Source organism: Schistocerca nitens, chromosome 6 (assembly GCF_023898315.1).
Source record: "Schistocerca nitens isolate TAMUIC-IGC-003100 chromosome 6, iqSchNite1.1, whole genome shotgun sequence".
In the NCBI taxonomy this organism is placed as follows: Eukaryota; Metazoa; Arthropoda; class Insecta; order Orthoptera; family Acrididae; genus Schistocerca; species Schistocerca nitens.
This window is the reverse complement of record NC_064619.1, coordinates 282,715,515-282,732,129: the sequence shown is the minus strand read 5'-3', so window position 1 is coordinate 282,732,129 and position 16,615 is coordinate 282,715,515. Positions and strand designations below refer to the sequence as shown.

Here is a 16,615-nt window from a genome sequence, read left to right as displayed (position 1 = left end):
GCACAACTCATACAATCATGACCACTGTCTCTGGCCACTGAGGCCAGACTGCCAATGTTTATTTATACCATTCACGTTTCATCATTTATTTTTGACACATCAGCAATCAGAAACTTTGGCTAGAAACTCATACATTTGTGCCACTAACAAACTGTTCCTTCATCTTAGAGAAATTACTGTATTATTAGAGACACCTTTGGTTATGTAGATCATATAGTTCTGTTGGAGAAACTCAAATGCTATGGCAATAAAGGAATTTCTCTTATGTAGATAGGCTCACACATCCTATAGAGATAAAATTAAACAGAGAGTTGGGAAACATTAAATATGGTATCCTACCTTCTCCTGTTCATGATTTTCATAAATGATTTATCTGGGACTATTGAAGACACAAAAAATTGTGATATTTTCTAATGATGTAATTACACTTATATAGCGCCCAAACACAGCAAGGAGCATAAATCCTTAACCCTACATACACTCATTTTATGAAATTCAAAACTATTAAAATTACTTAGATAATGAAAGTGTGGGTAAATTGCCCAAATACCTCATTTCTACATCTTTGCACTTAGAAATCTCATTGCATGGCTTGAATTGCTGTCACAATTTGCACATGTTTGCTCAAAATATCACATGGTACAGTTTCCTATCAATAAGATGTATTGAAGTCAAATATTTGTATAAAATATTTTATGACTACATTGTCTTCAACTTGTCAGTAATTTTCAATAACCCAATTAGAATTCCTGACCTAAGGCTGTATCAAAATATGTTGAGAGTCTCAATTTGTATGGGTCTCACACCAATACACCCATGTTAGTCAGTCCACTGGTAAGAGCCTCAGACAAAAGGTCACTCTTCACATGTTTGACATAACCTCAGGCCAAGAATTACTCACAGGCTATTGAAAATGACTGATATGTTGAAAATGATTTAGCCAGTGAAACAATTTATGCAAGTATGCAAATTCAATAAATAATTATTGTTAAAGGAAAAATGGTCACTACTGCCCTTCACTAGTAATGTGGCAAATATGAATAATCTTCTGGGGCAGTACAGCTAATATCAGAAAAGTATTCATTCTACAAAAAAATGTGGTAAGATTATTGTGTAAAGTTGGTAACTGAATATCATGCAGAAGGATCTCAGGAAGTTTGAAATTCTTACACTCATATGCCAGTACATTTACTCCCTAAAGCTATTTATGGTCAACAACAAAAGTGGATTTAGGATGAACTCTGGAATTCACAACAACAATGCTAGAAGTAAAATTACTTTCCATATAGTCTAACAGTCTTGTCAAGGAACCAAGGTGGAGTTTTATATTCCAGTACATAGGTCTTTAACAGGTTACCAGCAGATAGAAGTTAGGAATTCTTGAGCACATTCTACACTCAAATATACAGAATTTCCTTTAAACAGAGATGTTTCTGTCTATACATCAGCATGGATTTAGAAAGTGTCACTTGTGCAAAAAGTCAGTTTACCCTTCCCTCATTTTTAATAAATGTGTAGAATTTGGAGTTTTTCCAGGTGTACTTATGGTATCAAAAGTTGACCCAGTTTTTAAAAAAGGGGACAAGCATCTTCCCCAAAACTACAGACCAGTCTCCATTGTTCCAATATTCTCAAAGATATTTGAGGCACTGATACACACACAAATAAGCAGCTTCTTTGAAAAACACAATATCCTATGTATCAATCAGTTTGGTTTTTGTAAAGGGAAAAACACAACAGGGGCCATCTTGGAAATCATTGACCAAACCTTAACAGTTTTGAAAACAATAACATGGTATCACTGGTATTATGTGGCCTAAGCAAAGCTTTCAATTGCATTCCTGTTGACATACTACTGGGGAAACTAGAGTTTTATATGGTGAGAGGGAGCACTTTAGCTGTGATAAATTCTTATTTAAGTAACCGAAAACAATTCGTTTCAGTCAGAAATATAAATTCTTGTGTAATGGAAATCGGCACAGATGTATCACAAGGGTCTATCCTTGGGCCCTTCATCTTCTTTGTAGCTATTTAATGATTTACCTAAAAATATAGCCCACCCCATCATGTGTTATGCTGATGATACAACACTACTTACCTCACATCAGAACATTTCAGATCTGAATAAACTAACAAAAGAAACAACTAATAAGGCCCTGGACTGGTCTGCAGCCAATGAGCTCCTGTGCAATCGTCATAAAGCCCAACAAATTTAAATGGGAACATCAAATGAAGTATGCAATAAGTTGGTAAAGCTCTTAGGTATTCACATTGACTCTAAACTCTATTGAGAGGAACATGTCAATCATGTATGTGAAAAAATATCTCGGGTGGCATACCTTATCTTGAAACTAAGGGGGGTAGTGTGCTTAGAGTACCTTAGGGTGACATACTTTGAGCTATTCCAGTCACATATTTCATGTGGTCTGATTATATGGGGGCACTCCCATCACATCAAGAACATCTTGAAATTACAATAAAAAGTCTTACACACAATATGTAAAAGAGGTCATAGGGAGAACTGTCGTCCTCTTTCTGTGAGACTCAGAATACTCACAATTATAAATTTATACATCTATGTGTCTGTACTCTATAATAAAAATAATATTTCAGAATTTATTGCCAGAGGGGAAATACATGAACACAACACCAGAGCTAAGGGTAATTTAGACATACCATGCCACAGAACAGGAAATTCCCACAAAGTTAACCCACTCAAAATGTTCAATAAACTGCCAATTCATGTTCAGTCTATGGATATATATATTTTTTTTAAATTAAGTGGTACAGCTAGCTGTCAGATCATTCACTCTATGACATTAAAGAATTCTTTGAGATGCCTGAGGAGGATATTAGCATTTAAAAGTTGTCTGTAGTTAAACATATTATTGTGTGCTGTGGTTAATTGTGTGTAACTACATAGAGTATACAATACAATAGTATATTATATTAGATTATAGTATAGCTTATTGCATTAACTTCTAGAAGCTATCCTGGTGAAATTTGGTACACTGCAAGGTTGATATGTATTCTGTAATGTACTGACACTTGTTTCTTTTATTATTCTGTCTGTACTAGTACATCCTGTATGACAAAGCCAATATCATTGTAAAATGATCTATGGAGAATAAAATTCTTGATTCTTGATATCCTGTAAACCATGACTGAAGGACACCACGCAGAATCCATACTAATAGATTCCCAGAAAATGTTTTACACAGTGCCCCACAGCAGACTGTTGATGAGGTCCAAGCATACAGAATGTGTTCGCAGATATGTGAGTGGCTCAAATACTTTTTTAAATAATCACAGAAGTGTTATGGGACCATTGGTGCTGTCTGAATATATAATCAGTCTAACAGATATGGTGAGCAGCAATTGGCAATTATTTGCTGGTGAAGCTGTAGTGTCTGGGATAGAGTCAACTTTGAGTTACTATAGGAGAATACAGGATGATTTAGTCAGAATTTCTATTTGGTGCCGTGAATGGGAGCTTGCTCTAAATGTAGAAAATGTAAGCTAAATGTAGATGAGTTATAGTATAAGTGGTGTGCTGCTTGGTACAGTCACATTGATTAAATATCTAGGTACATCATTGCAAGGTGATGTGAAATGGAAATAGTACATAAAATTGATTGTAGAGAAGGTGAACAGTCAAGTATGATTCATTGGGAGAATTGTAGGGCAATGTAGCTCATCCATAATGTAGACCATGCATAGAAGACTTGTACAACATATTCATGAATACTCTTTTGGTGTTTGGGATCCCAAACAGGTTGGATTACAGGAGGATATCGAAACAATTCAAAGGTGGGTTGCTATATTTGTTACTGGTGGGTCTGATTAATGTGCATTTCCGAAATGCTCTGTGAACTCAAATAGGAATCCCTGGTCTTTCTGTGAAAACTTACTGATGAAGTTTAGAGGACTGCTGTTTGTAACTGACTGCAGGATGACTTATAGCCACAAATGTACATCTCTTATATACACTGCAAAACCAAAATAAGAGAAATCTAGGATCACACAGAGGCATATAGACAGCTGTTTTTTCATCACTCTGTTATGAGGGTAACAGGAAAGGGAATGACTGGCAGTAGTAAAAGGTACACTTCAACATGTGATGAAGCAAGCTGGGATATTTTTACTTCCCCTCAGGTTTGCCATCTGCCTCCTTAAATTCGTTTTACACTTTTAACTAATTACCATTAACATACATGAGTATAATATGCATTTTCATGAAAGAGAAAGGTTGGCCCTCAGTTTAAAAGAATATAACACAACATGTAATTTTGTGCTGGGTTTTTGGTGTTGTTGTGGTCTTCAGTCCTGAGACTGGTTTGATGCAGCTCTCCATGCTACTCTATCCAGTACAAGCCTCTTCATCTCCCAGTACCTACCGCAACCTACATCCTTCTGAATCTGCTTAGTGTATTCATCTCTTGGTCTCCCTCTACGATTTTAACAATCCACGCTGCCCTCCAATAATAAATTGGTGATCCCTTGATGCCTCAGAACATGTCCTACCAAACGATCCCTTCTTCTAGTCAAGTTGTGCCACAAACGTCTCTTCTCGCCAATCCTATTCAATACTTCCTCATTAGTTATGTGATCTACCCATCTAATCTTCAGCATTCTTCTGTAGCACCACATTTCAAAAGCTTCTATTCTCTTCTTGTCCAAACTATTTATCGTCCATGTTTCACTTCCATACATGGCTACACTACATACAAATACTTTCAGAAATGACTTCCTGACACTTAAATCTATACTCGATGTTAACAAATTTCTCTTCTTCAGAAACGCTTACCTTGCCATTGCCAGTCTACATTTTATATCCTCTCTACTTCGACCATCATCAGTTATTTTGCTCCCCAAATAGCAAAACTCCTTTAGTACTTTAAGTGTCTCATTTCCTAATCTAATACTCTCAGCATCACTGGACTTAATTCGACTACATTCCATTATCTTCGTTTTGCTTTTGTTGATGTTCATCTTATATCCTCCTTTCAAGACACTATCCATTCTGTTCAACTGCTCTTCCAAGTCCTTTGCTGTCTCTGATACAATTACAATGTCATCGGCGAACCTCAAAGTTTTTATTTCTTCTCCATGGGTTTTAATGCCTACTCCAAATTTTTCTCTTGTTTCCTTCACTGCTTGCTCAATATACAGATTGAATAACATCGGGGACAGGCTACAACCCTGTCTCACTCCCTTCTCAACCGCTGCTTCCCTTTCATGCCCCTCGTCTCTTATAACTGCCATCTGGTTTCTGTACAAATTGTAAATAGCCTTTCGCTCCCTGTATTTTACCCCTGCCATCTTTAGAATTTGAAAGAGAGTATTCCAGTCAACATTGTCGAAAGCTTTAATCTACAGGTCATAACCAATAGATTGCGGTCAGAGTCCACATCTGCCCCTGGAAATGTCTTACAATTTAAAACCTGGTTCCTAAATCTCTGTCTTACCATTACATAATCTATCTCAAACCTGTCAGTATCTCCAGGCTTCTTCCATGTATACAGCCTTCTTTTATGATTCTTGAACCAATTGTTAACTATGATTAAGTTGTGCTCTGTGCAAAATTCTACCAGGTGGCTTCCTCTTTCATTTCTTAGCCCCAATCCATATTCACCTACTATGTTTCCTTCTCTCCCTTTTCCTACTACCGAATTCCAGTCAGCCATGACTATTAAATTTTCATCACCCTTCACTATATGAATAATTTCTTTTATTTCTTCATACATTTCTTCAATGTCTTCGTCATATGCAGAGCTAGTTGGCATATAAACTTGTACTACTGTCGTAGGCGTGGGCTTCATATCTATCTTGGCCACAATAATGCGTTCACTATGCTGTTTGAAGTAGCTTACCTGCATTCCTATTTTCCTATTCATTATTAAACCTACTCCTGCATTACCCCTATTTGATTTTGTGTTTATAGCCCTGTAGTCACCTGACCAGAAGTCTTGTTCCTCCTGCCACCGAACTTCACTAATTCCCACTATATCTAACTTTAACCTATCCATTTCCCTTTTTAATTTTCTAACCTACCTGCCCGATTAAGGGATCTGACATTCCATGCTCCGATCCGTAGAACGCCAGTTTTCTTTCTCCTGATAACGACATCCTCTTGAGTAGTCCCCGCCCGGAGATCCAAATGGGGGACTATTTTACCTCCGGAATATTTTACCCAAGAGGACGTCATCATCATTTAACCATACAGTAAAGCTGCATGCCCTCGGGAAAAATTACGGCTGTAGTTTCCCCTTGCTTTCAGCCATTCGCAGTACCAGCACAGCAAGGCTGTTTTGGTTAGTGTTACAAGGCCAGATCAGTCAATCATCCAGACTGTTGCCCTTGCAACTACTGAAAAGGCTGCTGCCCCTCTTCAGGAACCACACGTTTGTCTGGCCTCTCAACAGATACCCCTCCGTTGTGGTTGCACCTACGGTACGGCTATCTGTATCGCTGAGGCACGCAAGCCTCCCCACCAAGGGCAAGGTCCATGGTTCATGGGGGGGGGGGATTTGGTATGTAATTGATTTTCTAATTTACTTTGACTATTTGTTTTGTTATAGGGTGAAATCAATAATAGTTTTGTAACTTAAATTCTATTGTTGACTTATAAACAAATATAAATTCTGTGCTAATTATAAACATTTGGAGGAACAACTAATAGTATTCTTAAAGGATCTATTTGGCTCTATTTGAAAACATGTTAGCAAAGCCAGCCTTTAATTAATTCCAAAGTAATTAACAGTTTTGCCAAAAGTACTGTTTGCACAACAATAGCTGTTAATTTCATCATTTAAACAAATAATTCAGCCTAACCCTTGTAGTGGAAAAAGCTATTAAAAGGAACGAATTTTTTGACGTCTTCACTTAATGGAATGAAGTATGTTTCATTTTCACTTTCCATAAATTAAACATTGAACAATGTGTAATTTCAGTGCCTATTATTATATAAGAGCCCAATTTTTGGTCCCGAGACAGTCAGTCCATGGAGTGAAAGTAAAGAACTATGATTTGCATCTGTGCAACTGTTGGCTACATCATTTACATAGTAAGTGTCAAACTTCCACTCCTCTACTTTTCAGCCAGTATAGTAATGCAGTACATTGACACCGAGGACTAGCAATGAGATAATAAAGCAGGCCAATGTCACATGTGGTGCCCTGGGTGAGGACTCTGTGGAAGCAGCCACTGAGTATAGGAGCAGCCAATCAGCACGCAGGTGTACACAGCTGACCGGGATAAACAAGGTGCCTTGCTGAGAGAATTACAACTTGCAGAAGCCGTGCAGATGATAAATCGAGATGACAACTGCAACAGCAGAGCAGCAGGAGAAGAGTGAATAAGAATAAGGTAATGTCATTGCGAAATTTGTTTTATATTAAGTGATACATAATGAATGGCCTTGATGAACATGACAGGGTGATGGACAAGAATGGACAACAGGGAAGTGATGTGAAAATTGATAACGAAGCTGTGGAGATTAAGTTTTTAAATGAGCAGAAAGACTTAATAGGGGTTGGTTCTGTAGATGATAGCAGTTATAAATCGGAGATGAATGTAACTTTGAATGATGGGGATGAAACTCCTATTGTAGATCGAATAATGAAAGCACCATATATATTATATGGTGATGTGAGCGAAATGGATCAAAACAGAACTGAAGTGAATGAGATTATTAAGGTTAAGGAAGATGAATCTAGTATAGAAAGTCAGCAAGGGCAAAAGTTCATGACAGAAGGAAAAGTGGATGTGATGTTAAGGCAAATTATGAGCAGTATGTATATGATAGAAGACATTGGTAGTATGAAAGTACATATTAGTAGTATTAAAACAGACATGACTAGCTTAAAAGATGAACTGAAGAAAGAAATTAAAAAGGAAATTAAGGTAGTTAGCTCTAGTCTTTCAGAATTAAATAAGAAGGTTGAGGCAATAGGGAAAGATTGTGATGAAAAGATAAAGAAAGAAGTACAGAATACTAACGAGAAATTAACATTAATGAGTAGTAAATGTGTAAAGGAGAGAAAGAAGTTTTGTGATGACTATAGTAGGAGGGCAAAGGCTTCGTAAAAACAGTGTAAAGATTAAGCCAAAGCACCCAGGAAATTTTGTGCTGAAAACAGGGTTAAACTTGAGAATCAAATCAATCAGATTAAAAACTGACTTAGAAACAGAAGTAGAAACCAAATGTGCAGTAATGGTAGAGGAAAAACTGGTAAAAGTAAATAAAAATGTAGATTCAAAATTAACTGAAATAAAGAAAAATGTGGAAGAGGTACAAAATCTAAAGCATAGAGAAAGTAACAGTGTGTCTGATAATTAGTTTGGTAAGCAGGATGATAGTTTTTCCAGGGAAAGGATTAATGAGGATTTGTTGCATGAAGAAGATCACATGGTTAGTAAAAAGGAAGTGTGGCATCCTATAACAACAACAAGTGTACAAGGGATACATGTTAAGTGTTTACTGGTCAGTGGTAGTGATTTGAATTGCATTTCACGGCATTTTTTGAATCTCTTAAGAACAGAGAGTATAGTACTGATGCACATTTCTGGAATAAAAATTATTGGTGCTACTGGTAAGCTATCAAAGAGTGTGAAACAGGAGTAACTATTAACTGTGGAATTGATGGGACAGCTGTTGGAGTGCAATTTCTTGGTGATTCACAATCTCAGCATTGATGTAATATTTGGAAATAATTTCTCGTGCAAATAGCAAGTAGGTGGTTCAACATTCTGTGTTGGATTCATTATGTGGTGATAATGCTTACCCCATCTGTCTGTCTCATTTTTCGGGTTTCTTGAGATGGTCAAACTCTTCTTCTATCCTATCTGTAGTTTATAAGTGAATCATAATTATTCCGTCTTCTACTTTCATGCGATTTTGTGCAGCAGGATACCTTAGTATAGAAATATTGTAGAAAATGTTTCTCTAGTGTTATCTGTCAGTATATGTATATTATGTTGTGTTAGTTATACGTAATGGAATCATAAGAGGATGGAAGAAAGTAAACTGGTACCACGGTTAAGGAATTTTTGTCAAAGAGGTATGGTAAACAGAAAATGAAAGGTGCCAGCATATGTGGAGGATAATTAACATGTGAAGTAATCAGCTCATGTGTGAAATTACTATAATCTGGTGCAGCAGCAGAGGCAATATGGAGTAAAAAGCCATGATGAATACTAGGTATTAATATTAATTGTGGTATAATAGAAGTGTTTGTGTTCAGTGCAGTCAGTATATGGAGATAACTATCTACCCATAGAAGTGTGTCATGGTACAGCCTTTTCTAGCATTAAGGAATTACAACTTCAAACATAGTTGCTTGGAGTAATGTGAGTGGAAAGAGTAAGCAAGATTTGTATTCATATCGCTCCTCAGGCTACAATCTCTAGAAATTTGATAGAATACAGTGAAATAATATTTTTTCTAAGTAATAATTTTGTCTGATTAGTAATGAGAGTTAAGTTTGCCTTAGCATACATATCTGTTACTGTGGAGTGTTTTTCAGTATCAATTTTGCATTGGAGAAGCAGAGCAGATGTTTATTTATTAGTTAATGAAGTAATAATGAAATAATAAAATAATGAATAATGTTAGGACCTTAATGGTTAGGGACCCTGTCTCTATAGTATAGATATTTTTTGAGAATGCACTCCACTAGCTAACGAGGTAGGAAAGGTAAGTAAAATAATGGAGCTGACAGACATGATTAATGCAAAAGATAACTGTATACAAACAAACGATGATCTATTTGTGAACTAGGCACAATTGTGTACTATGCATATTGTGCAATTCATGGCACTGCAGCTGGGAACGAGAGCTTAAAAGAAAGAGCAATATTTTAGTGAGGTACAAGTCATGTAATGCTGCATTTTCAGATTTATAGGTTATCTGAAAACTTCTGTTTGTGTTCTGAGGAATTATGAGCTTAAAGTGGTAATACTGGAATAATGAAAAATAATTTTGCTGATTAACTGATAACTGTGGTGCTAGGCTGATGTGAGTATTCTGAAAGATCAACTATTTGGTAGCATTTTCTGAGGATTTGATTTTCTGGTTGAATGAGAATAGTGCTCATAGATGAGTAGAGAAGTGGGGCTATGATTTGGTACAATTTCCATCCCCTTAATTTTGAGTTAAGTAGTAATTAAGTTATGTGATGATGACTCTATTCTTTTTTCATAAAGTAATGATTAATAAATCTATGCTACTGAATATCTTGAGTTTTTGCTATTTTGCAAATGGGAAATAGACCCAAATCTTTCAAGGTCAACCAGTGACAGACAGTTACGATTTACAGTAATGTTTTGTAGTCTAATTTGCACTTGATTTTAAATTTTTGCTAGTCCCCACTATTTGTACTATAGCCAATTTTAGTGCTAATTATTATGACATTATGAGAACTATGTAATGTATTTATTTATGAAGTAATGACTATCACTTTTTGTGTGAAACATTTTTTCCTTATACTTAAGTTAGAAATAAAAGAAAGTGTACTAAAGTAGGGCATTTTGTCTATTTTTTCATGTACTGTAGTTGAGGAGAACCACCTCCAAAGGGAACTGAAAGCAGTGCATTTCCTTACTGACTGCCACTTGGACCTGTTGAAGGCATGGACAACTTGGTGAGAAAGCGTGTAAAAGCTCACTAAAAGTGAAAGTGCTTGTGAAAATTACTAAACATTGAGCAAGTGAAATTTTCAGTCTAAAAAGTGAACTGCAATGCCCAGTGTAGTTTAACTTTTTTGCAACCCATGAGGATCTGTTTTTTAAGCAAGACAGGACTGGCATAAAGTGATATAAATCTTAGAATGTAATCTGTATTTACCCAAAAAGTACATCACTTTTGATGACAATGGTTAATTCTTATTGAAAGTGTAACTTGTGGATATTTTGTGACATTGTACAATATACCATATGTAAATATGTTGCATGGGGATTTTCATATGGCCAGTTCATATGCACTGGAATTTGAAAAACATATGTACCATAGTTTTTGATAAGATTTCTTACATAATATTTTTTGTGTAGATTGTTAAAACCAATTTCTGGTGTCACTTGCAGTCACTTAATTGCCCACTTAGCTATTTGCAATTTCTATCTGGTCCAATGTGGGGATGATGTGATGAAGCAAGCTGGGATATTTTTATTTCCCCTCTTGTTTTGCCACCTGCCTCATTAAATTGGTTTTTTCACTTTTAACTAATTACCATTAACACACATGAGTATAATTAGCATTTTCATAAAAGAGGAAGGTTGGCCCACAGTTTTAAAAAATATAACACAACATCTAATTCTGTGCTTAGTTTTTGGTATGTAATTGATTTTCTAATTTACTTTGACTACTCCTTTTGTTATAGGGTGAAATCAGTAATTGTTTTGTAACTTAAATTCTATTGTTTACTTATAAACAATTATAAATTCTGTACTAATTATAAACATTGGAGGAACAACTAATAGTATTCTTAAAGGATCTATTTGGCTCTATTTGAAAACATGTTAGCAAAGACAGCCCTTAATTAATTCCAAAGTAATTAATAGTTTTACCAAAAGTACTGTTTGCATAACGATAGCTGTTAATTTCATCATTTAAACAAATAATTCTGCCTAACCCTTGTAGTGGAAGAAGCTGTTAAAATGAATGAATTTTTTGATGTATTCACTTAATGGAATGAAGTATGTTTCAATTGGAATTTCCATAAATTAAACATTGAACAATGTGTAGTTTCAGTGTCTATTATTATATAAGGGCCCAATATTATAGCAATGAGATAATAAAGCAGGCAAACGTCACAAACATGCACCAGATGGAGGCTTGTGGAGTACGTAACATAGATGAGAAATTTAAAATCCCTGGATATTAAAAAACAAACTAAAATAATACTTATTAGCTACTCCTACAATTTATCAGAATATTCAGGCTTTGAGACCTTAATTTCAGTTGACTTCTATGTTCATATCAAGCAGTTTCTTAGCTTTTTCGGTATATTGACAGGTGATAGTTTTCTCTGAAATCAGTGAAGTTGTGTAAATGTTTAGTATGAAGTAAAATTGTAAAACAGTAGCCAAGTACTATAAGAGGAAGAACAATATCCTTTTTTCAGAGCAGTTGCTTGCACATTATTCAAATGTAATTTTATTCCACATCACTTCAAGTTGTTTGTTTTAATACTTTTGATGTTCTACTTGTATGGAGCACACTATAAACAATTAATAAAATTTTACTTCTGTTCAACATTGGTATAAAGATGACATATTTTTCAAACAAAAAAAAGTAATAGTTTAATAGAAAGCAGTTGTGGCAAAACAATTTCCACCACCATAAAATTTATTTCTTACCTGTAGTATGAAAGCTCCTCTGTTTGTGTCCACAGTTTTGAAAGTAGATGACTGGCTGACTGATATGGATGTTATATTAAGCGAAGATAAAATTTCATCCAACACTTTTCCATCAGGTGATCTTAATCCATTGATGGCTGCTATTACTTTATGACTATGTTGATCAGTGATCTTATTTGAAAAAGTTTCTAATCCTGCAGCTAATGTCATCATTCTCACCCGTGAACTGCAGGTATCCAATAAAATGGCTCCTATTTCAATATTTCCGCCTAAAGTCTTTTTCAAATTACCATTAACTTTTTGTAGTGCCCACAGAAATGCTTCTAGTTGTCTCACAGCCTCAGTATCAACTGGAGCATCCTGTCTGCATCGAATAAGTGAATCAGCATCAGTGCCATTATGAACAGGAAGTACAAATGCAATATACATATTATTCTGTGACTTGAGAAGTATTGTATAGTCTTTCTCTTCCATATACGTCTGAGTCAAAAGTTTCCTTGTCTCCACCTTGTGTACATTTTGAGCATAAACACTGTAGTGTCTGCCTGAGTCTCCACGATCAAGTCTGATTTGAGAACATATACTGCAGTCTTGTTCACCATTCTCATCCACAGGACAAGCAACAATTAAGTTAGGCAGAATCTCTTCATTTACTAAATGTGCACCACTGGCTGAGTTGAACAGCATGACCTGTGATGGAAACCAACATAAAGTTATTACGATTTTTTTGTGTGTACCACACACTGTAGTAAAATTAAGCTCTTATTCTACAATGGAAAAGAAAATACTCATAGATATTAAATACTATTAGGAGAGAAAACCACTTATCAGATAGAACAGGGATTTTCAAACTGTGCGTCGCGGCTCCCTGGGGCATTGCAGCCTTACAGGAGGGGCACCATGATAGATTCTTCAAAATAATGATTTGGTTTATTTGGTGTCCAAGCAAAGTAAAGCATGTGGGCTATGGCAGTTTAATCGTTCTAAGTAACTTGTTTCTTTCTATTTAGCAACAATCAGGTTCAAGGCTAGTTTTACCAGCTGCAGGTCTTTTCAATTGTTGTTTGCCTTCTGTGAAATTTGTTTCTCTGTCAGTATGGACAATTTTTTCAGTGTAAGTATAAATCATGACATTTCAAGAGTATGCTGCAGTTATAAATCATGACATTTCAAGTGTATGCTGCAGTTGTAAAGACATAAATAGAAGAAAATTCAGGAATTACAGTTACTTGAAATTCAATTTTATGTGTACTATTGCTGGAAATGAAAAATGTCCACTATGTGCCACTTGTTTCAAAGTTATAGCTACAGAAAAATCTTCCTAGTAAAATTAAATGAAATTTTAGTCGAATCATGATAGTTAGATAACGAATCATGAGAATATTTTTCCCACAAGTTGAAAGAAATGCTATGAAAAATATTTTATCCAAACAAGCTACAATTCCTACAAAGTCTTTTGTACAAAGTTGCCAACCATGTAGCCAAAAGCAAGGATCCAAGCAGGAAACAGGGTTCCCGTGTCCCAGTATTGTAGGGATTGTCCCTACTTTTCTATAATTGACCTATGTCCCCACACAAGTATGACAGGACACCCTCAAGTTCCTACTTTTTGATTTACTTTTACACTTTCCTTCTTTTGGTATCATACAGCATACTTTTGAATTTCATATTCTTCAGTTTATGATCTTTCTCTTGGAAGCCAAACAAAATATGTGTAAAAGACACAAGAGAGTAACAAAACAATGAGTTTAAAAGTCAACTGTTTGCTGCTCCATTTTCATAATAATGTTGAAGAGTTAGTTGTATTTATGGAGTGACTGACTGAAGGACTACTGACATTTATATTGTCACTGTTCTGTAAGAGCAAAACATTTTCAGAACAGTATTATGGTTATTAGAGGGTTTTCCAAAGTCCAAAATGCTGAGAAGATTAAGTGGAATGACGAATAGCAGTGGAAGTGAGTGTAGTGATAACAATTAGGAATCTATAAGTTCCAGCCCCAGTCCATTGCTTTCCAACAATGTATAAGGTAAATACTGTTAAGTTTTAAATATGTTAAATTTCAAGTGTGGTTTTTGTAGTTTAGTTTTGGTGTGAGAATAAGAACTGATGACAGTTAGTACGAATTGCACATTTCATATACTAAGTGCTACCTTTTGTTTGAAATGTCCCAACTTTTGACTTGCCAAAGGTGGCAGTGCCCTGAATTTTGACCTGCCAAAGGCGGCAACTACAGTGGAAGACATTTCATCAGTTGTTCTGGACATGGCATCTGTTTATGACAGGTGAGTCAGCTGCCATGCAACTAGCCTGTGTGCTTTTGTCAGATAATACTAGTAGTCCTTGAATACTTGGTAGAGGTGACACACACAGCTGGTTGAAAAATTCAAAGATTAGTGGTGAATCTGTTTTTGACAGTGATGCGCATCTAATTAGTCACATACAGTTTATACATGGCAACATACAATGAAGTGCCAAAGAAACTGGTATAGGCAAGCATTTTCAAATACAGAGATACTTAAAGAGGCATAATACAGTAATGAGGTCGGCAGCGCCTATACAAGACAGTGCAGTTGTTAGATTGCTTACTGCTGCTACAGTGGCAGGTTATCAAGATTTAAGTGAGTTTGACTGTGGTGTTACAGTCAGTGCATGAGCGATGGGACCCAACATCTCCAAGGTAGCGACGAAGTAAGAATATTCCCATACGACCATTTCATGAGTGTATCATGAATATCAGGAATCTGGTAAAACATCAAATTTCCAACATCACTGCAACCAGGACAAGATCCTGCAAGAATGGGACCAACAATGACTGAAGAGAATCATTCATGACAGAAGTACAATCCTTCCACAGATTGCTGCATGTTTCGATGCTGGGAAATCAACACGTCACCCGGTGAACCATCAATCAAACATCACTGATATGGGCTTTCAGAGCCAAAGGCCACTCATGTACCCTTGATGACTGCATGACACAAAGTTTTATGCCTTTCCTTGGTCTGTCAGCACTGACATTGGACTGAGTCTTGTTTCAAATTGTATCAGGCGGGTGGAAGTGTATGGGTACGGAGACAACCTCATCAATCCATGTCAGCAGAGGACTGTTGAAGCTGGTGGGGGTTCTGTAATGGTGTGGGAATTTATAATGAAACAGCCTCCCCCAAAATTGTTATGAACTGTCTGATACAACCTTTTTATATGCATTCATGTATTTATCATATGATTCAGTGCTTCCTAATGTCTTTTATGTGTATTTTTACAGGTGTCATTCAGTTCAGTTTGCTGAAAAAAATGTATTCTTCTTTGTAAATACATACAGAATATTCTGGAATGACGTACATTCTCATGATTGTTAGTAGATTGTTGTCATTAACAAAAAATATGTATATATGCCAAATTAAATATTATATCATGAAACTGAAGTAATAAATGTTTAGCAACAAATATTAAGAGGCTGTGGAAATGTTAGCACAAATAACTAACACCTCTAATTACCATAATTGTGATTTGTAAATTTGCTAACACAAAAATCTCATAACAATTCAAATGAAAATAACAATCATTATTCAGTGATGTAATTTCATTCGTTATTCATTTTTACATAATCCATTGTAATTAATGATGCTTGTAAATTATGCAGATATTTACCTCTTGTTAGTTGCACCACTCAAATTTAGGAAATTCTGGTATTTGAGAAAATCATGTGTGTCTTTAATTTATGTAATCTGGTGAAGCATGATGTGTATACTTCGAACAAGCATTAGCAATAAAATCCATACAGTCACTAATTACGAAATTAAAGTAAAATCAAAATAATTGTTGAAATCAGACTGTGCATTAATTCTCACACATGAAACCAAGATGATGATAAAAAATATCAAGTTATTTGACATTATATTTTATAACCTGTACAAAAGTAACAGCAGTTAGTTTAGATGAAATAGTTTTTAATTGTAAGTTACATTTTGTAATAAATAAACAATGGTAGCAATTGTTAAAATGGTATTTAAAGCAACACAGTGAGGTTGTAAAGTAACTCAGTTTTGTCAGTTGTTTTGCACTTATTTCAGTTCTGTTGATCAGCTGATGTCAGTAAATAATTTCTCAAGCTTGAAATTTTCATGATGTTCTCATTATTCACAGCATCCACAACATCGATGAACCACAGGTCAAAACAAGTTAAGTAGTAACATTTAAAAGATTGTTACAACATGTGCAGTTGGAGTGCTATGGGACCCTTGATATGTCAAGATA

The 16,615-nt window shown here is 35.5% G+C and overlaps 1 protein-coding gene across 1 annotated transcript in view; it reads right to left on the bottom strand.

The window, feature by feature from the left end:
* Positions 1-16,615, bottom strand: part of LOC126263321 (uncharacterized) — a 109,760-nt gene that overhangs the window by 81,597 nt on the left and 11,548 nt on the right. The window contains exon 5 of the mRNA XM_049960411.1: positions 12,358-13,047. Coding sequence (XP_049816368.1) covers positions 12,358-13,047 — 690 coding nt within the window. The remainder of the gene's footprint in view (positions 1-12,357; positions 13,048-16,615) is intronic.